The sequence below is a fragment of the Apus apus genome, chromosome 16, assembly GCF_020740795.1.
Source record: "Apus apus isolate bApuApu2 chromosome 16, bApuApu2.pri.cur, whole genome shotgun sequence".
Classification (NCBI taxonomy): Eukaryota; Metazoa; Chordata; class Aves; order Apodiformes; family Apodidae; genus Apus; species Apus apus.
In genome coordinates, this window is record NC_067297.1 from 5,072,577 (window position 1) to 5,094,441 (window position 21,865).

Here is a 21,865-nt window from a genome sequence, read left to right on the forward strand (position 1 = left end):
TCAGTGCTGTGCTGCATGATGGGGGTCTTGCCTTATTTTGGGGGGCTGCCACTATTATGGAAAAGCTGTGATGATGCCTTGATGCAGAGCCTTACAGAGATGGAGCTGAGAGCCAAAGACTGAATGCTCAGCACCCCTTCTCCCTCTATCTAGATATGCCACTGACTCACCACACAGATCCAAGTCTTCATTTAAATGCTTCATGCCTGAGTTTTCTTCTTGGCACAATGCTGCTCTGCTTAGACTGTAAGAGTTTAAGCAGATCTTCCTGACATTTGAAATGCTTTTCATTTTTGCTGAAAGGTATTTTGTATGGAAAAAAAGAAGAAAAAAATATCATCTATCTCATAGCAGGGGAGCAAAAGGATACCACAGCAGGAAGAGAAAAATAAGCTGTGAGAAGAGAGGCAGGCAGTGACTTCTGGAAGCAGCATGGCCCTTCCTCCATAATGGGAATGGCCACTTGAGCCTTTTGCAAAATAATCTCATGCTCCCCAAATACAGTGTTTGCCATAGAAATTATTTCACTTCTCCAGATTCACTAGAAGGGCTAAACAGTGGGTTTGGGTGACAACTGTGCACGTAGTCCCTTCCCACCTTGGATTGTGCTGGGGCCTGGCTACACCTGCACTCCCTGTTCCCCATCCTCCTGGCCAGTCATCATATTATGGCTATCTCGGAGCCTTTTCTCTTCTACCTCCACTGGGATGGGGCAACTAGCACCTGGCCTTAGATGTATTTGCTTTATCTTGGTTTATTTTGTGCTCCTTTTGGTCAGCAGGACAGAGACTTTACACCACTTTTGTTTGCAAGCTAACGATGTGAAGGTTCTGAGGTCCTGCTTCTGTGATGAGTGCCAACAGGACTGGGTCCAGCATTTGCAGCATCTGACAGTGTCTCTAAACCCAGAGGACTGGATTTACCTGGGGCTTTTGGCAGTTGCTGAGAGACACTGTTACCTTCCAGTGCCCTTGCATTCTTCATCCAAAGGGGGTAAATCACCTGATAAATATCACCTGTTTGCTTCTTGTGATGTGTAAAATCAGCAAGGAGGATGAAAGGTTTATCTATTTCATGTGAATTTCTGTGCCTTAGTAATGAGAGTTGCTTGTATGTGTGTTGAGATGAAGTTACCATTGTTAATTAAGGAGGGCCAGGATTTATATGAGTTTCTAATATGTCTGATTAACTTTTAACTCTTCGAAAACTTAATCTGCTCTCTGAATTCCTGTGGGGAGAGAGATAATTGAGAGGACTTGGCTAATCAGCTAAAGCCTGATCAGTTTTTGTATGAGCACAGTGCAAGACGAAGGGCAGCAGACTGCTACAAATGAACACCCATGTTTTCACTTTGCTTAGGGGAATGAACCTCTCTCACCAATGTGAATGGTATGTGCTGGTCCTCTCCCACACTGCTCAGGCACTGCATGGGGACTCTTGGTCCCTACCCTTCCAGTGTCTGGGCTGCTGGCTCCACTTGTGAACAACCCAGATACTGAGACTCCATTAGTGCTTCATGCTTATGTCCAAGAGAACTGTTTATTATGTTTACATAGAGCAAGGTGGAAAACACTAGAAATATTGCATCAGTGGTTTGAGTTTTGGACAGCATTGGAAATGGTGATGAAGCTTCTCATGTCCTGTCTATTACGAGGTATGTGATGTGCCATGAGGAGCCAAAGCTTTGTGCTTTAGTGTGGGAAGTGCCCACCTCTGGCACACTCACTGCTTGCTCCTCTAGCGCCACAGTTAAGCGCTTAGCTGTCTGCTTTTCCTCCATTTCACTTGAAACTTGTAATTTTAGTACCAAAGCACAGTTTTTGAAACCAATCCTGCTAAACCACAAGACTGTTCCCTCTCCCACTCCTCCCCCCTCCTCCCATCCCATCCAAACTCATCCCATCCCCCATGCTCCCACCAACACATACCTCCTTCCCCTCCCTCTCACCCCGGTCACACAGCAAATATCCTGATGCTGCAGTTCCAAGCCTTGTATCCGCCCCAGCCTATGCAATCCAATGGTCTCTGACCAGGTCCCTTTGTTCAGATGTTAATACAAAACACACAATAGGAAAAAAACAAAACAAAAGGAGCCAGACACAAGAGGGAGACACACTGCTGGGCTCCAGCTCTGGTCTCTGAGCCCTTCCACTAAGCTCTACAGCAGCTAGGCTCTTGGGGTACCTCCTTCCACACTCAAGGCTGCAGGTCCCAAGGTTTCCAAGGTGCGTGGGAAAAGGAAGAAAACTACAAGCCTGTTTCTGTTTTAGGTGCCCCCCATCCAATTCCCTCAACCCAATGGCTGCTGGAGGATATTCTTGACTCCGACAGGTCTTTTCCCATCTTCCAGTGAGACCCTGCCTGGGGACCAGGTTCACTGTAAGTCACTGGTTCCTCTCTGGAACATGGGCAATGGGTTTGGTAGTGAGGGGAGGGAGTGGAGCATGTTGTGTGGAGATGACAGGCTTTTGTCTCACTGCAAGTGTTGGGGGAGATGTCAGGGAAGGCGAGATAAAAGAGCCAAAGGAAGATGGTAAAGCTGGCCCTCTGCTTGATGTTTTTACTCAAGACTTCTCCTTGGGGAGGCTTCAGTATGCCAGCATCAGCCTGTTGTCCAGTCACCTCTCACAGCCCTGCTGAGAGAAAGCACGTGGTGGGGTGTTCTCTTCTGCTTCGTCCTCTGGCTGGCTGCCCTCGTGCCCGCTGGAGATCTCCGAGTCGCAGTCGAGCGCCTCATAGATGGTAGGCAGCGTGGTCTGCTGGCTGAGGCGCTTGCGCAGGCCCACCAGCAGCGGCTGTGGCATGGAGGAGACATCCACGTTGTTGCCAAGGTCAACCCAGGCCAGGCAAGGAAACTTGTTCATGTCCTTCATGGTGTCAGTCAGCTCCTTCATGGTTGCCCGCGTCAGTCGGTTGCCATTGAGGGACAGGTGTGTGAGCTTGGGTAGTGCCCAGAGGAAGGGCAGCAGCAGGCGTACCATGTCATCATTCAGCTCGGTGAAGCTCAGGTCCACAGAGGTGAGGTGGTCCCCATTGTTCTGCAGGTAGTAGGCCATGCGGTGGATATCCCTCATGGTCAGAGGAATCCCTGACAAATCCATGGAGTCCTGGCACACTTTCTTCTGCAGGCTGGTCTTCAGGCTAATGATGGAAAGGGGTAGAGAGAGAAATCATTAAGGGGACTGCTGTCCTCCATCTGTCTTCCAAGTTTGGACAGGGGGAGAACTCATTAAGAACATGGGCTAGAATGTTAAGCAAAGGGTTAATGGAGCTCATTTGGGAAACAAGCACAAGGTTTGCACTATGCTTCTGGGCAGACTTGGTCTTGGGGCTTTTCTGTATATTCTCAGCACTCCACATAAACTTTGCCAGAACTGGCTAAACATAGGATGCTAAAGTGTCTTCCGTTAGCACATTTCAAAGGGTTTGTCTGTATGTGCATGGAAAGCAAAACTAACCAAGGCAAGAAAACTTTTCAAGTGCAGTAGTTTGGACTATGTGGGGCTGTTTGTGTGCCACCTCTCCAGGTGAGTGGCAAGGTCTTTTGCAAGCAGACTGTGCTGCTGAGGTACTGCAGAGGACAGCAGTGTTAAAAAGCTGAGAAATGGGTATTTTATCAGGGAAACAATCTACAGGCAGACTGCACTCCAGGAGTGGATTTACTGCATGTCCCTTTAAAAGCCTTCCTAAGCAGCCCTTAGTCAGTAAGCAGCACCAGTTGCTGCCTATTTGGGTCTCTGTGGTCAGCAGATCATCTGAGATCTGCTTCAGCTGTGAGAAGGCGGGGAGGGCATAAGGGTGCTAAAAGAAATCGAGAGAGAGAGAGTTTCGGCCATTTCTTCTGCTGTCTGCCTGGCAAGTGGAGTGAGGAGGAGGTAGGTAAGCTGTACAGCAGGCAAAGCTGTGCTATGGGGCTGTTGGGTTTGCAAAGGGAGATGGCTTGTATGATGGACTGTGGGTTTGTGAGAGTACTGTGAGAAGCTGGAGTTGTGGGGGCTGTAGTAGCTGATGGGGATATGTTGCAAGATCAAGTAAAAGTGTGTGTTGGTATAAAGCAGGAAAACCTAGTACCTTAAATGATACTAGTCTTACTGTCCTTTTGGACACATTAGCTTTAAGGATATAGGAGCCCTAGTATGACCTCCTGTAGTCATCTGCTCAGTGGGTCTAGAAGTTCCTTTTTGAGCTTGGGAGGAGCAGGGTGGGTTAAGAATTAACCACCAATACGAAGGTCCCCAATCTTCCTATCTGGCTTTCTGTAGCATCCTGAACACCTGTGGCACAGCCAGTCCCTGAAAGCAGTGTGGGTACATGGGGACATGCAATTTCCTCGGAGGAGGCTGCAGCACCACAGGATCTCCCGTGGCAGGTGAGAATGCCCCTATCAGCCCCAGTGTTGCCAGGCCCTTCTGCAGTTGTGGAGAGGGTGTGATATTGCCTCTGTAGCTTTGCTTTACGTGTGCATTTTGGAAACTCAATAACCCTCCATGAGCATGTGGTAATACAAGTGAATAAATGTACATCAGTGCAAGCAGCAGCCCTCCATGGGTACAGTCAAGACTGGGAAACCTGTAGCTGTGATTCCTTGTAGGAGCGTGAGGTGGAAAGACCTCATGGCCTGCCTGGTTGATTCTGAAGCCCACAGATTCCTGCTCTGGGTTTAGCAGCCCTTTGTTCAGGCTTCTTCTGTGTGTCCTTGTGCTTCTTGTGGGAGTGCACTGTGCACAGCTGAGGCTGCACCTGCGAGTGTGCGTTTGAGCTTACGAGCTCTTATAGTAGAGAGGTAGTAACAGCATGGGCTAACTTACATTCAGACTTAAAGGTTTAAAAGAGCCTCATGTATTACTTACTAAATGTTTAAACTACATCACCTAGACTATTCCTCAGTGGATCACAGAAGGGATAAGGAGAGTAGTGCTTGTCTGTACTGTTGAACAGCAGACACTGATGTACTGATGAATTATAACTGGTCTGAAAGCAGACAAGTGAGTTCTCCAGAGGGCCTTCACTCAAAGATTTGCTCCAATATCAGGGCCCTAGAGACAGGATTGTGAAGAATAATCATATTGCTCGTAGCAGAGATTGTTTTCTCAACTGCTGCAATAGTTGCATTTGTGAACTGTGCATTCTGCAATCTGGGTGGCACTGGGATAGCCTTCTTTTTCCTGGTAATTCAAGGGATACTTGCTATCAACTCAGACTGCCTGAGAGCTGTATTTCTTGAGCTCTCCTGGAAAAACAATGTGTCGTTCTTTGTATTTTTTTTATAGTTTGTCACCAACCACTAGCAGTTGTGTAGCACAATCTACCACACAAGAGAGCTCAACCTTTATAAAATCTGTCAGGGACTGCCCTGACTGGGCTTGAAGCCGCAAGTTTCAGGTCTCCCTTGTGCAGTCTCCTGCACTTCCTTTGCTTGTGCTAGGTATTTTATCTGAACATTTGATTCAATACTTGTACGAGCAAAACCAATGCACATTTGAGGAGTGCACTCATTTTGGTCAGGTTAAGATGGGAGAAATCAATCTTGAGTGTAAAAAGAGGAAACAGTCCCCTGTACAAAGAACAGGCTGATTCAAGAGGTGAAACAGAAGCCTTCCCTGGCCTGTATTGGTTTAGAATAGGACTTTTTGGGAGTGTGGGGAATACAGAATAAAGAGGCATAGAAGCAAGCCTGTAATGACTTCATTTCCTGTTTTGTGCAAATGCAGCTTGTGGTTTCTGGAAATCTTCTTTTTCAGTGCTGTCAACCTATGGCAGATCCTGGGGAGGGCTGAGAAGGGAAAGGGAATAGAAACACAGGGACACCTCCCTGGCCCCAGACCTTATCTTGAGTCTGTGCAGAGCCTCCTGTGACCTTCCTATTGTAAAGTTACAAGAAACAAGCCTTAATGCTTCCAGTTTGGGATGGAACCAAGCTGGAGTGGGGACCACTGGAGGGCATGTCTGAGCCAGCACTGCTCCCTCTGCCGGGCCTCAGCATTCAGGTGCCGTTTGTCCTGCTGTGACTGCAACAGCAACTTTCTTGACAAGGGGCAAGTTTGAATGTCTCTTGGAATCCCCTTTTGAGTGACTTGGCTTTGAGTGCAGACAGCTGATAAGTGAGGGGAAGTGTCAGAAGCACAAAAGCAATGTGCTTGTCTGTCTCTGCCTGCTAAGCCTCCCCTCCTGTTGACTGCCCTGCAGGCACTGCAGTAGTAAGTCATGGATCGTGCTCTGACCAGAACAAGTACCTTCTGCTGCTCTCCCCAGCAACTAGCCAATACCCTGAGGAGGGGCCTTAAGAAGACAAATTATCTTCCCATAATTGATTCTCCAGACTGGACTGCTTCTGACTGAATGTGCTTAAATCCTACTGTCTCCTGTCCTGTGCCAGGGCCCTCCCTCCTTTACTGGCTTGTTTTTCTTTCTTGTGCTTCCTGCTGCTTCCTTTTGCCCTCATTGCTGTACCTGCCAGGGTGACTCTGGGTCTCCTGTCTCAGCACTGTGGGCTTCTCCTGTGTTTAAGTAGTTCTCTTGCCTGTGAAAATGCCTCTTGCAGGGATGTGTCTATAGAAGCCTTGCCTTAGTGGATATAGCCCCTAATGCTGCAGCCAGGCCCTCAGCTCTCTGGTAAGTGCTGAAGCATGAGACCTGACATCCTGTGCATGCTTTGAACCTTGGCAGCTCTCCTCCTTGCCTCCTTGATGTTCTGTACAGCTCCAAGAGGTGCAACTAAACACCATCTTTGGGGCAGGGCACAGAATAGCTGACTACTCCTCTCTTACTTTAAAGGTAAATATATCTGCTTGGTATTTTTTTTGGAGCTCTGCTAAGCTCTCTTTCTCTTGGAGTGGAGAGCACTGGACCCCAAGCTCTCAGACACTTGTGCAGCAGCTGAAAACATGCCAGGGTTATTTCCAGGGAAATGGGTCATCTGTTATCCCCTCATTTCTGCAAGTCAAATCAGCTTAAAGATTGCTTCAGCTGCAGAAGCTTTTTTTCTTTGTGTGAGACAAAACAGCTACTTAGCAACATGGCTCTTGATGCCCATGGGATCTGTGGACAGAGGACTGCAAAGCACTAGAAGCTGGATTAACCGAATGCTACTGCAACTGGTGCTGTGTATGTGGATTTATAATTGTGGGGATTTGCATCTAACAAGGATCTGCATCCTGGATGCAGGGAAGCAGACTGTGTTTGTACCACCTGCAGCAGGCTTAGAGAGGAAAAAAAGCCCCACTGCTGCAGAAGCTGGAGAAGTGGCTGCAGGAGAGAAATAGTGTAAAACTTTGAGCAAGAAGCAAGGGCACTCAGCAGTCTGTCCTCTACTGCCTGCCTGGAGCTAGGTGCAGCATCCAGTAAGGAATGCTTCCACGTCTTTCTTTGAGTCCACTGCGGGCTCAGCACATGTTTTTTATTATCACTGAATGCCTTAAACTTCTTGCTCATCAGCTAATTTTTTTGGTGGCTGCAGGGAAGAGGTGCAGTGGTTTCTCGTTGCTCTGGTGGGACCTGCAACAGCCTCAATGGTGCTTGACCTCGTTAGCTTTGTGGAGTTTGGAGGAGCTTGTTCAGCCCAAGAATGTTCAGGTTCCTGGAGACCCAGGCTCATTTCCTTGTTACCATGCTATGGAGAGAGGCTGAAAGGGAATGTTAAGAGTCACATAGGATTTTGGTAATGAAGGATGCCCACTAGTCTCTGCCTGTCTCTCTGGGGAATTACCAGCTTTCTTCCCATCCACCTCCTTATTTTTTAATTTAATTTGCCTCCAAATGTAAAATGTTTCTGATGGCAGAGACTCCCATCACTGTGCATCCCCTCCTTCATTAACAGGTGCTGCCAGTAGTGGCAAATCAGCTGAGTGTCTCTTGGCTGCTCTTCCTTGCATAGAACTGAGTGACAGCCATGTCTGGATGGCTTCTCTGCTTCAAGCAGTGATTTAGAGGATGGACTTAGGGCTTTTCAATTGCCTGCTTAGCATAATCTGCTTGCTTTGCTTCCCTGTGGCACAGAGTGCTGCTGTGCAGGGCTGGCTTCATGTGCCTCTAGTGAGACATGAAAAAGGGAAGAAGAGATACTTCAAAAGTAGTGACCTATACTAACCTGGCCCCAGGTGTTCTGGGACTGGGCCCTGCACAAACAAGCCACTTTAATTAGAAGTCCCTCAGCTGCATCTCCATCCTTGCACCTGAGTTCTTTTAATCAACTGTGGGGAGAGAAGGGAGTGCAAATGTGGCATTTCTCCTGTCACCCTCCCTCTTCAAGTGGGGTGGGACGTGGTTACCTATAGGTGATGATGCAGCCAAGTGCCTCTCCTCCTGGCTCTGCTGTCCCCTTCACTCTGTCCTTGAAGGTGTGATCAAGAGAGCTGTGAACCCTTACTCTTCCTCTTGCTGCCACTTGATCCATCAAAGACCTGTGGTTGTTTCCCCTCATTATTTAGGTCTATCCTAGCACAGCAGGGAATACTCGCTGTGGGTGTCACGTATCAGCCTATGTCCTTGTGAGTTCTTCAGTTGTGTAAAAGATAAAAAGGTTACAAGGTCTCTGCTGATTCCTTTTAACTACCATCTGCCACCTAGCCTCCATTATTTCACTCATTGTCTATCTCTGTCAAAGTGTCGTGCTTCTCCTGCCTGTCTTGGACATTTTCCTTCTGATCTGTGATTGGACAGTGTCAAGCTGTGGGATGACCCTTTTTACTACCTCCAACAGCCTTTGCATGTGCACCTGCTTCTTGATGCTGCTGGGAACCCTGCACTGTTAGATAAAGGGAGGAGACAGTTTTTGCCTATTTCCACAGTTTATTCACCAGCTCATGTCTGTCCAGCTGGCATCTTCATGAGCAGCAGCTTCTTGAAAATATTGTGTGGGGCAGTTCCTGTGTTCCCATATGACTGTTGCCATGTGGCTTTGGTTAACTGACTGGTACTCTCTAACTTGGCTTCCTTTCTCTAAAGCAGGAATGATGGTGTCTATTTAAGCTGTTGCTTAAGGGTGACATGAAGCTCTAGTTAATATTCACCTCATGCCATGTGAAGGCTAGGATCTAATCTGCCAGACCTGTCATCTGCAACCCTGAGTGATGTTTTCAAGGGAAAAAAGTAAAGACAACCCAAAGATTAGAAGCCCTTTAGAGCTGTTTCTTCACAGTCTTCTAGACACAAGTGCTTTCATGGCATTTAAAAAGTGTATCTAATGCTTCAATGTCTGAGCAACGCACATGAACTTCTGAGAAACAGAGCAATGAGCCCAAAAGGGATACTCTGTTCTCCACCCAGCTTTGGATTAGCCAAGATGCTTCACTTCTCTGATGAGATAAGTAAAACTGGGGTGAGACTTGTGAGAAGGAAAGTGCAGGTGCATGTGGTTTGAGAGTTATTAACTGTGTGCACACAATTGCTTTTGTTCTTCCAGGACCAGTCACTGTGAAAAATCTGAGGTTTTTTTTCTGTGCCACAACACCCTGCTTGTAAAGATCACTCTGTTTACTTTCCTCATCTTTTGTGGTTTCAGGTTTGATCATTTGAACTCAAGAAAGGTAGTAGTTACCCTGTAGTAGCCAGCTCTGGGGTTGATGCAAGTAGATACATAAGGTTCTCTGATAGGGCTTTGCCAAGACAGCTCAGTTATAATCCACAGCCTTTTGACTGCAGTACCAGCAGTGGGGAGCAGGCTTGTGGTTCTGGAGGAACATATCTGTACCTGGAGCTTTCATGTTTGATGCTTTGCTGACTTGGCCTATTTGAATATTAAGTACTTACCTGTTTGGGCTCTATAGCATGAATAGCATAAGACTGTTCTTGCTTAGTGTAAGTATGATTGGCTCTTAATAGAGTTTACAGTTCCTGATGTCCTGGCATTGCTGTGTATAGAAACAGGAGTGCTTGAAGAAAGGTGTCTTATCCTTTCAGCTTTATAAGTTCATGGGTGGCTCACGTTTGTACATGCTGGATGTTTTGGGGCCCACTGAGAGCAGCTGGGGACATAACTAGTCAGTCTGTTTCTGACCCACTGGTTTGCTATTTGGCAGTGGGGAGGAACACCTGATGTGTGATCCAGCTCCAGCATTGAGGGTTCTTTCCCTCTCCCATACCACATCTCCGTAACAGCCCAAACATGATTAAAACCTGGCAGATAGTCTTAAGCTCTCTGTGTGGTTGGACTTGTTAATTATCTCCTGGACCTATCTGACATGCTGTCAGAAAGCAGAAATCACATTTCACAAGAGAACAAGGGGGTTCTGCATCAGCTTTGTAAAAGCCAGAAGCCAAAGCCCAGGAGACTGCAAAAGCAAGAGGAGAATTCAGTTTCTGCATGCACTGATTCTTCCCTGTTGTCTCAAATCCCTTCTAGATTTTAGAAATGCCTTCAAAGTATTGCTGCTACACCCATGCTTTTTATGGGACCCTGATGGCAGGAAGGATACAAGCCAAGGGTTCAGAGATATAGTAAAATATTCCCACTAGCAGACAGAGGGAAGTGGAGAATTCAGATCAGGTAAGAACAGCCTGGCTGCACAAAATTAGGCCCTGCAATCTCCAAGTAAAGCAGCTATTTCTTGCCTTCCTGATACTGGCAACATTCTTTTTCTTGCAGCAGCCTTGGAGGCCAAATCTGCAGGTGCCTTTTGCCGCAAACCAGCTTCTCTCCAGTCTTAAGAGAGGAAGCTCTGCTGTTTAATATTTAATGAAAAATATTTTGTGCCTTATGCAACACCTTGCAGCTGGGCCTGGCTGCCAGGCAGAACTGCCCATTTTAGACCTATATTTCTCTCCATCATACATTGTCTGGTTGCCTTCTCCCTGCTTGTGGGATCTGGGCTCTGTGGCCTCTAGCCACAGACCTCCTCTCTGTGGTGTTAGTGATTAGTTCACAGCAGGCAGTCCTCTGCTCTCCCCAGGCTGTACAGTCAGAGGGGACACCTTCAGTTGGACTGTCCAGCCTGGAGTCCAACTGGAGAAGGAATCCTGCCTGCAGACAGGAATATTGGAGGCAGAGGATTGAGTTAGTAGCATTAGGGAGGGATTTTTTCACTTGGAAAACCAGAATGAGGCTGGGTTTCAGCAAAAGAGAGCTTGGAAAGGGACAGAGACGGCCACCAGCTCTCCCTTTCTCAGCACCTTGTATCTTTACGCCTCTCTATCTTGGGAGGGGATGGGGATGAGGTCAAACATGCTCTATATATCCTGCATCTCCAGCATTTTGCAGGATCCCATAGGGAAAATGTCATTTAACTGAGTGGGTGTGGAAAAAGATCACTCAGCTCTGGTGCCTCGCCTGTTCTGTGCTGTGGTTCCCACCCACATGAGCAGTCCTGCCCTGGTGCTGGGGGCGAGAGCACTGAGACTCACATGGTGCTCAGATTCAGTTGCAAGGTGGGGGCCACAGGTATCAGAGGCAGGTGGCCTGGAAATCATGGTATTAGGGATTTTATTACTTAAGATGCACTGGGATCTGCTTCTGAATCGGAGTGAAAAGTACAATAGAAATATCAGTTCCTGTGGGTAATTTTAAGTTGCAGGCACATGCATCAAAGACTCTGTAAGTCTCAGGAAAGTCCAAGGCCATTTTCACAGTGCTTCCAATTCTATATCTCTTAGCAATCCTGCATTTATTCCTGTGAAGCTAGTGGGTCTGACATGAGCTTCTGTTTTCTTAGCCACTTCTCTGTCTTTTCTTCAGTATTGGTGATCTGTGTCACAGGAACAGGCTTTGCTTGAAGAAAATGACAAGAGAAGGGGTGGATTTTAGAGAAGCAGGGATTGCTCTTTATCTGGTTAGAAAAACCAGCAAGTGTCAAGGAAAGAACAAGTGTGAGTGTCTGAATATGCTGGTAGTAGTGGAAGGCAGCTGCCATCTGGTAGCTGTCTGTGCCTTGAGTTGAGTTCTCTGTCCATAAGGCTTTGCATCATATTGGGTCTCTTGCCTGGTCCTGCAGAGAAGTAGGAGGTAAGTAAGGAAGGTCACCTCTGCCAGCCACCCAAAGTGGTTCCTTCTAAATGGGGTGATCAGCTTGTGGTAGTGCTTTGTAATGAGAGACCTTCTGCCACAGGCAGAGAAGTTTTACTGGGATAAACAAGGACAAAGCAAGATGCAGAGCTGCGGACCAGCTCAGCTTGGCACGTGGGTGTGTACATTTATTTGCAAGCCTGCCAGCTTTGGCCATGCTCCTAGGGCCAGACACCCTGCAAGCCCTGCTGAGAGGGCTGGCTGCAAGTGGGATTCATTTTAGTGCATCTGGGAGAGGCTGAGGAACTGTAAGACTACATCAAAAGGAGTGAATAACAAACCAGATCTGGGAGCGGGGCACTGGCACTGACCCTGTGCCATTTGGCTGAGGTTTTCTAAGATTGAGCAGTGGCTGCCATGCAGGTTTTCAGCCCTGCCTTTCCCTGAGAAGGGCAGTAGTGACAGACTGGGATGGTGCTTGGCTACAGCACGATTTCTCCTGGCAGATCCCTCTCCATGCCCATGCACGCTGTCCCCAACGGGCTGCTTACCACACTTGGGACTTCCTCCGAGGCATGCTGTGCCGGTGCCGTTTTGAGTGGGGGGTTAGGTGGTAAATCAGCTGCCTGCAGATTCTGTCTGAGGATTTCCAGGGGTCATATTCCTGAAAGCAAAGGGACAGCTTAGCCTCTGTGTGCACCACAGCAGAACAGGAAGCAAGGGGGAGGACTGAGGAAGATGGAAAAGGGTCACGGGTAGTAGTGGAAGAAGAGAAAAAGGATGAAAGAGGAATGGTGTGAAGGCTTGAGATGCCTCTGTGCCACATGCCATCTCCTCTTGGGGTGGAGGAGGAGGAATAGCTCTGCACTGCCAGGAAGGACTCCAGTCCAGCCAGCATGTTCCTGCCTAGGGCGGGGCTACAGTTTCACAGCCCAGAAGGAGCAAGTAGAACTCAGAAGAGGGGGTTATTATCTAAAGCTGTGGAAGGGGGTTCTGGTCTAAGCTGGGAAGGCAGCTGTGGCTGACAGTGTGAGATGGGCTCTGTGCAGGGACCCCCTGTGCTCTTTTCTTCAAAAGATCTCTGCTTTATAAAAGCCCAGTGTGGGAACAGCATGGGTGTCTTGGCTCCTGACTGCTGTATCCTCAGCAGCACTGGCCCCAGCTGTGCAGACAAGGTGCCAATTCATTGTGTTCCAGGACTATACTACGTTTCTATCAATTACCTTGTTGCCATGCTTCCCAAATTCTAACTGCATACTGTTTTTGGACTAATCATCTGCTCCCCTCATCTGGAAAGTTCAGCAGCAGCACCCTCACCCCATCCCCCAGCTGCTTCTCACTGGAAGAGATGTGCTTAGTGACATTGGGTTGTGTGCAGGATGATGCCAGGGCACGGAATTCCATACTCATGTTCCCCATACTCCACCCTACTTCCTTGCAATCCATTCTGCTCCTGCCGTTTTGATTTTGGGAGCTTTTCAATGCCAGCAGTTCCTTCAGTCCCCTGCAGTGACTCACGAGGAAAAGATGGCACCAAGGTGGTTGCCACTTTCCTGAGTTTATTTTTGCTCATCCTCCCTATTGCCATGACTTTGAACAGCACCTCTCTTCCTCTGGTGGAACAGAGTAGCAAATGGCAGCTGCTGAAGGCTGGGATGTCTGCCCTCTCTATCCTGTTTTCCATATGCTGACAGACATCAGCATTCCCATTCCTCAGTCTTCCAGCTGTGGTGCAACATGTGCATTTAGGGATTTGATATGTAAACACATAGTAAAGCTGTCGAGGAATATGCTAATTTATTCTTTATTGCAAGTGGTGGAAGTGCTGTGGGCCAATATCTGCACTGTGGCTTCCCTAAGCAGTTAGTGAATCAGCTGAACTCCCCAGGGATGCTCTGCCAGCATGTGGCCAGTCTGCTGTGCCAAATGGAGGGGGATCCCAGCCTCAGTTCTCAACTGACCACCCCCTGATCCCTGTCCCAGCTCCCCTAGGAACCTTCCAGGGACTGGTCCTTGCATTTGGCTTATGTGCCCTGTTGTAGACTTACTACTGTGCTGGCAAGGCTGCAACTGGCACCCTGCTGTCACCTGTAGCAGCAAACCTTTCCAAGTGAGTGCACTTGCACACCAGCCTTTGGCACAGAAGCTGGCACAATGTTTTGTAAGCATTTGTTGGCTCACAGCTGAGAATTATCCTCCTGTTTCTTCCCATGTCCCCACTGATTTAATTTCCCCAGACATACTGGGAATTGCACTCAGCCTACTGGCTTGTAATGCAGTTAACACCCACCAGATGCTCAGCCAGGGTTGGACAGGGGTTTGTGCTGGGAAGGGTGCTGGTGCTGTGTCCCTCCAACCCCTTAATTAAACTCCTGGCTTTGAGGGGCAGCTCAGGTACTCAACATCTTCCTTAGGAAAGGGGAAAATCTATGCAATGCTACAGATGTCAGTGTTGGAGATGGTCTGATAGAACAGCTGGAGATGAGGCCAAGTGAAGTAAGGTTAAGAGGTACTGTAACCTACTCCCTTCCTTTTTAGATGTTTAGAAAACTTTTACAAAAATTACCTGAAAATAATATTTTTTCAAGCCATGTTGCAGCTGAATGATAATTAAACTTTGGCTAAATGGAGTTTGGGTACTGAGACCTGACTGGTTAATTGTTCTTAGCCTCAGGAGATGGCAGAACAGAAATGTCACTAATCTACACCAGGCATTCACTGAAGTCCCCAGGGTGCTGCTGTTTGCTCTGAGCCCTGTGTACTCAATACCCCTCTTTTAATAAATAAATTCTCTTTTGCTCTCCTTATAAGGTAAATATGACACCTGCCAAGCCTGATGAGCAAATAGATGTATTGCAAATCCAAGTGTTTGTGGTGGTAAAGTGTAAAAGAAGTAGATGTTGATGTTGCAGTGGGACTGTCGTGTTTGTCTGCACTCAGCTTTGCATTTCTTTGTCTCTGCTCTCCTCATTCTCCAAAGGCAAGTGCTAGAGCAGTGCAGGGATACTGTGCACCTAATACATTTGCTTCTTGAACCCTTAGTTGCAATATATTCCTTTAGCAGCATTCATTACTCAGATCGGGGAGGTTATAGAAGAAGAGTAATGCCAGGTTAAGGCAGTTAGATTGGGGAAAGGGTCTCTTGTTCTCCTGCAGAGGCACCAGCCTGGGCAGAGGTTCAGAGATCTCAGTTCCCCTCTGCAGCCTGTATACCGGCTGCTTTGAACCCCTGGGGCATACCAGTAAATATGGCACCATCATCTGCTTTGTATTTTTATCTGGCCTGTACCCTGTCACCAAGTTTACTGTTGGTGCAAAAAATAAATCATTTGCTTCTGTGCACATAGCCACTCCCTCCTCCAGCTCCATTCATGTTCTGCAGTAGTTTTAACTGTCTTCTACAAAAATTTGCACGACATTCTATATGCTGTCTCTCCAAGGGCATACACTGGCTGGTCCTGAAGGACTGCAGAGCACCACCCAGCACCAGTCACGCCATTAGCACTCTCTTTGCATCAGTGCTATGTTGCAAAATGTCCATTGAACTAAGTGAAGGGTTCACCTTTTTGGGACACTGCAGATCTCTAGCAAGGCTCATCAGCAAGTCATGGGAGATAGGATCCACCAAGTTGAGAAAAGTCGTGTTTTTGTAGAGAACTTCATTGAGGAATGTTCCTTCCAGTCCCAGGTCCTACAAGAAAAATAGTCAAATAGATGGGCTCTAATGGAACTACAATCAGGAGCTGTCAGCTGGTTGCTCAATACAGGAAGCTATCCAACAAAGGTGAAGCATCTGTGTCTGACCCAGCACTACTGTAATGGGGGATATGGATGGCCAGAAAGCTGAAGGAGATGCGGTTTTAAGTTGAGCTAGTCAGCCTGGGGACTGACCACCTTGTTTCCTCTGACCACAGGAAGGTGAGACTGATAAAATTTCCAGGCAGGCTGGAGCCGCGAGAATTAGCTCTAGAGAAACTTACAGTTTTGTCAAGCTTCCATGTGTGAATCTGCTGAAGGAGCTGAGCAGGAAAGCTGGTTCTAAACCTGCTTCACCAATCTCAGCTTTTCTGCAAGAGTCAGACTCTTAGCAGGTACCTAGATACTGCCATATGCCCAGACAATGGCTGGCTGACTTTCCAGTCAGCCAGTTCTGCCCATCAGTATGAGTTCAGCTGTGCTTTGAGTTTCTCAGCTTTTTCTAACCTTTTGTGTGTAAACTGTACACTTAGAGCTTGCTGAACAGTTGTGGTCCATACAACTTACCTGCAGGGATCAGGATATGGGACACCTTTGGACATGCTGGAAGAAACCTCAGCATCCTTGGGAACAAAAAGCCTCCCCAGGGGGTGAATGGGTGATACTGCAAAGAACTAGGCTGTTTCTTGATAAGAGGAAAGCTAAGATCTTATATATGGCATAACTCTTACAATCAGAAGGTGGGGGGGAAAAAAATAAAATAGGAAGCATCTAGAAAGGAGAGATCACATGCTCACATGAAAATACCCTGAGGGCAGGGAGTAGAAATGTAGAACAGAAAAAGCTCCCTAATAGGGACAGTGCTGTGTTTGATTCAGTTGACAAAGAGGGCTCAGCTTAGGGAGGAAAGAAGTCCTCTTTGCCCATTCTGTATGCTGCTGCCAGGAGAAATGAATAAGCAAATGGGTGCCCCATATGTTCATGCTGCTCCACTGAACGTGTGCTTCAGGCACCATCCAGTGAAAGATGCACTGAGAGCTTAAAAGAAAAAAAAAAAAAAAAGCTGGATGTATGCACATACACCACCAGCAAGGAATGGAGCCATAGCTGGCAGAGGTGTGGGATCTTAACCCTAAGCAGCAATCAAAGCCAGTGCTGTATCCACTCTCTCTTGCTCTGGATATACTTGAATTGAGCAGAGAGTGCAATACCAAAGACCCTGCCTACAGGTCTGGTGGAGAAAGAGAGAATAAATAAAATTCTCTGCAACCCCATCACTGAGTGTACACACATGATACCTACCCATAAGCAACCAAGGAACCCAAGCAGTGGCTCCTGAAGGACAGACAAGCACAGACACAGCTGGATGTGGGCCAGGAGTGTACCAAGGCATGGTGCCAGTGTCTTCCTTAACCATGAGGCTTCAGGGAAATGGAGCCTCCTACACCAACTGTAATAGGCACAGATGAAGAATGCTGCCAAGAGGATGGCATGGCTGGGCATGCAGCAGTGGATGTCACAGCAGTAATTAAACTCCCCCACTGGAGCTGTACCACTAAGATGCATTTGTATTCCCATTATAAATCCTGTCTGCAAGGGTTTTATAAATAATATAGCTGTAAATATTCACTTCCATGTTGATAGCACCCAAATTCGTAGCCCAGGGGCGCTTTCTGGTTTCTTAATTGTTCCTTTCCCTCTCTCTCATTTCTTGGAAAATTTTGTACCACCTGGAAGGTGGCTGCAGACAGCAGAATATTTTAAGTCTTAACAATTCAGTTGGCTTAGTGCTGTTATCTTAAAAATGTCAGTTGGCCATTGTCTCAGCACAGGACAAGCAGATTGTACCACACTTTTTGCTGGTGTAAGTCTGATGTCTTCCCTGTCTTCAACTAAGTGATGCCAGCTTACACGAGCAGAAAAGCTGGTCTGTCTTTTGCAGGAGAATACTTCTAAGACAGGTGAGATGATGTGCAGTGGAGCTGTCAGAGTTCCTGCTCAAAGCAACTGTACATGAGTGTACACCTGTACTTTGCAGTAGTTCTCCATGCAGTTTTCTAGAACACTGGGTCTTGCATCTCTCTTAATGGATATGCTTCTGGCTGGCTTGCTTGCTTTGCTCCATTACACCCTCCCAACATCCTCAGAGCAGTGCACAGCCCTTTGTGGTCTGCACACCACAGGTCAGAAACCCCTGGCAGATACAGCTCTGCCTTCTTTGGGATGTTTGCAGCCTGATCCAAGGCACAGTGTGAGGTATGGTGTTAAATATCCTTGCTTTCCACTAGAATGAACAAGGTATCTCTCTTTTTACAGGTAACAAACAGACCCTCGCCTGGGACACGTTAAGCTGTGACTCCTGAGACAGTGTTACTGCCAAGGTAAGCCAGTCTGTGTAAGGGTGGATGTGAGGGGACCAAGCTAAGGGCTGAACTCAGTTGAGTAAGGGAAACTGAAAATGAGAAAAAAGAATGATTTATAAGTACTCTTTGAAGTCGACATCAGAGATGTGAGGAAGACTGGTTCTGATTACAGGCCTCCAGACTGGCTGCCAGTTGTGTTTAGTTGTTGAAGGGTGTGGTGTGCTTTAGTGGTGTAGCCCTCTCTGAAATCTCTGAGCACACAACGAAGCAGAGGCTTTGGAGTGATGTTGGGTGGGTTCCTGTCTTGGCAGATGAAGGCCGTGCTGTGACTACAGGATGCATGTCCCCCTGCTCTGTTATGAGCAGATGAACAGTGGGTCACTGTTTTGACATGGAGAGGCAGAGATGGGGACAAGAAATAACAAGGGGAGCTGGAAAGGCAGTGGACAACATCCAAGTGTTCAAGATATGGTAATTCTCAGTGCAAATGTGGGGAAGCTGGGTGCTTAGCTGAGCCTGAAAGCAGCTGGCAGGCTGCACTGAAAGGAGGGCTTAGAAGTGGCCCTCCATTCCAGATGGCCCTGTGACTTAGCATTGAAAACATGGCTGTTCACAGTTGGACCTTCTGGAGACCTCCAAGGTCTGTGAGGAATTTCAAGGCTTCAGTATGAAGGAGAGGTGCTGAGCACTATAGGAAATGACATTCCATAGTTCTGGCCTCTGGCATAGCCTACAAAAGTCTGTTCATTTTACATCACCATGTTCATGAAGTGAGTGGTTGCCTCTTTTTCCTCACAAGCTTCTTGTAATAGTGCCTTTCCAAAACTGTCTTTGAAATCGTATTCAACCCTTGTCTGCCATACTGGTGTGCACACAGAGGCTTTCTGCTGAGGGTTTATCAGTCTATGTGTGTGGCAAGAAGAGTGTTTGTGGTGCTGGTAACAATCCTTGTGTGAACGCTAAGGTGGTGGACAGGAAAAATAGTGATTTAATTTCTACTCCTGTAAATTGTTACTAATGAGTCTGGAACTTGCTGATGGCCTGAGTTTACAACACTGCTGGACGTGTTGTAAAACTCAGGACATTCAGAGCAGAGACAGGGTGGTTAATGCAGCTCCCTGCAGCTGGCACTGTGGCTGTACCAGCATCCCAGCAAGCCAGTCCCTGCCCCAATGTGCTCACACCCAAAGGTTACTTGCCACTGTGGTGAGAAACTCAGTATGTTCCCAAGACGCAGTCTTGGGTAGGTCATTATCTAATAAAGAAACATAGGCTAAGAACTGATAGTGCTTTATGGCCAAATCAGCAGGAGGATTTGTCTCCTGTGCAGATTGCAGAGTTGTACTGCTTGCAGAGTTGCCTCCAGTTCGGGGGAGCTGAATTTGCCTGGAAAGTGAGGTTAGCACTGAGCGATGGAGGGGGTGGCTCTGTTCCAGCACAGGGCTCTGTCCTCAACATCAGTTTGGCACCACACTGTCTGCACGCTGGCTTTTCTGTTCCTTGAATGGCGGCAGACAAACAAGCTCCTGCTGATAACATTGACCCCTTTATCTCCCCTCTCAACCTAGACTGGCCCAGAGGTCTTCTCTGAAACCATTTTCGATTCTCCATAAGACAGATCTTGGCCAGCCTGTCTGGGTGGGTGTAATGGGATATGGTGGCAGTGGGATGACAGTGGCTTTTCTCTGGGGGCATCGATCCTGAGCACAGGCAGGGGCTGGCATGGAGGGGTGTAGATGGGGGACAGCTGAGGCTGGACACCCCTTTTCTCGTGTGCAGCACAGCTCCCTCCCAGCCTGCCGGCAGTCGGGCCAGGTGCCCCTCGCCGGGCTGGGGACACGGGGCAGTGGCAGGAGCCAGGGCGGGTGTCCCCTCCCGCCGCCGCTCCTGCGTGCCGCGGCGGGAACCGAGCGAGGCGGCTCCCGCACCGCCGGTGCACGGAGCGGCAAAAGGCAGCACAAAGAGCCCGGCCACCGCCGAAGAGATGGGGCTTATGACTCCCGGCCGCACACCGCCGGCCCCGCCTGCGCCGCGCACAGCCCTTTGTTGCCGGCCCTGCCCGCCGCTCCCATCCCGTCCCGCATTTACCTTCCTAAGCAGCCTGAGGATGTGCACGGCGTGCTCCCGCTTGTGCTCCCGGATGGTGGCCTGGATCTCCCGCAGCCACCCCACCCGCCGCACGTAGGGCGCCGGCGAGGCTTTCCGCAGCACCCCGGGCAGCTTCTGCGGGTGGAGGAGCAGGGATGAGAGGTGGAAGTCGCCCCGGCCGCCCTCCAGCCTGCCGACGCAGGGCTCCTCGGTGCTCTCCTCCTCGAGGCTGCTCTGCCGGCTCAGCCGGGAGCCCATGGCCGCAGTCCGGCCGCGATGCCGCTGCGCCGCGCTCCGGACCGGGTGGGCACCGGGTTGTTGGCCGGGGGAGGTGCTGGGGGAGGCGGGTGGTCCGGGCTGCCCCGCCCGGCCGGCTCCACCCCGGCTTCCCGGCTGGTGGTTCTCAGCGCTCCCGGAGGAGCAGCGCCCCAGGGGTATTTTATTTGCTCGAGTCCCTGCCCCAGCACTCGCCTCCCCAGCAGCTTGGCAGCCGCTGCATCTTCTCTCCGAGGCACCTTTTCCTCCCGGGTTTATTCTGCCGCGAGATGCTTGGTGGAGCAGACAAAGAAGTGGATGCTGCCGGGATTGTTCCTTGCATCCAGGCATTTTGGGGAGGTTTTTTTTTTTTTGCTGGGAAAACTCTTTGAACACTGGAAAAGGTTGTCGAGAATAATAGCAATTCAAAACATGCCATCACGCTGGGGCTGCTTCAGTGGCCTGTGTTTTCTGACAATTTTCTGTTTAACCCAGAGGAGGTGTTTATATGAATGTAGAAAGTGGCAGGAATTTTGCTCACCACCAGTCCTGTGCAGCTGATAGTACAATGCAGACACCTTCCCTTACCTGCTGTGGGTAGAAGTGTTTTCCTTGTGTGTGTTCCTCCCTCCCTTAGTGCACAGCAAGTTAAGCACATGCTTTTCCTCAGACAAAATCACTGCTATCCAACAGGATGGTAAAAAACAAATCCTGGATCCCATCTACAACCACTGAGATGTTGCAGGCAGCTGAGTCATGCTCCCAGTATAACCAGTGGATGAGCCTGACCCACTTTCCTGGAGCTGGAGCCATGGGCTCATTTCTGTTCAGGATGATCACCACGCTGAACCCAGGTGCCCGTGGTGGAACACAAGTCCTGCAGACAGAGCAGGAGCCACCTAGGGTTCCCAGTGGCTTGTGCATCCGTTACACAAGTATCATCCAATGCATCTACAGAAGAGTCTGTTCTTATGATCATTGCAGCCTCTTCCAAATTTTGAAAGGGGACCTCAGTCTGGCTTGGAGAGACGGGCAAAATAGGGCTGGATTCTACAGCAGCTTGGCCGATGCATCAGTTTTGTCACAGTGTTTATGCGGGTCTAACCATCACATTCTGATCACTTTTCTCAGAGTTTTACTCAGTGTTTGATCAGATAAAAGTCCTGACTGTCTCTTTGTTATTCTCCTCCCTGCTCTAGCTAAGCATCTGCAAGAGACAAATTAGCATCGACACATCCTGAGATACTGCTGAGCCTGACTCAAGCTAATCGTATTTCAAGGGAGTAGATGCTGAGTAAGGACTTAAGGATCTGGTCAGAGAGCGTTGAGAGAGGCTAGGTCAAGAGAGTATTATTTGTATGGGGTGCAGCATTATGGGTGCAGGAGTGTCACTGGGAGCAAAGGGAAGGACAAAAGCTGCCTGGCTGGAGTGATGGGTAAAGGTGTCAATGCAGGGTTACACAATGGCCTTTCCCCACTGTCTGGGAGCTGGACAGGCTGTCTTAGATCTGTGCTTCTGCCTGTTCTG

General features: G+C 48.6%; 1 protein-coding gene across 1 annotated transcript; it reads right to left on the minus strand.

Annotated features, from left to right (window-relative positions):
- Positions 1 to 1,510: 1,510 nt before the first annotated feature.
- LRRC75B (leucine rich repeat containing 75B) lies at positions 1,511 to 20,372 on the minus strand. Its single transcript, XM_051633806.1, has 4 exons — positions 20,083 to 20,372; positions 15,498 to 15,626; positions 12,487 to 12,599; positions 1,511 to 3,141 (listed from the first exon to the last, which is right to left on the minus strand). The coding sequence occupies exons 1-4, from the start codon at positions 20,338 to 20,340 to the stop codon at positions 2,619 to 2,621; spliced, it is 1,023 nt and encodes a 340-aa protein (XP_051489766.1). The 5' UTR covers positions 20,341 to 20,372; the 3' UTR covers positions 1,511 to 2,618.
- Positions 20,373 to 21,865: the final 1,493 nt, after the last annotated feature.

Coding starts and splice junctions, on each gene's coding strand:
- LRRC75B (XM_051633806.1), bottom strand. CDS start 20,340: ATGGGCTCCCGGCTGAGCCGGCAGAGCAGCCTCGAGGAGGAGAGCACC. Junction 15,627..20,082: donor TCCTCAGGCTGCTTAGGAAG/GTAAATGCGGGA, acceptor TTTTTCTTGTAG/GACCTGGGACTGGAAGGAAC. Junction 3,142..12,486: donor CGGAGGAAGTCCCAAGTGTG/GTAAGCAGCCCG, acceptor TTCCATCATTAG/CCTGAAGACCAGCCTGCAGA.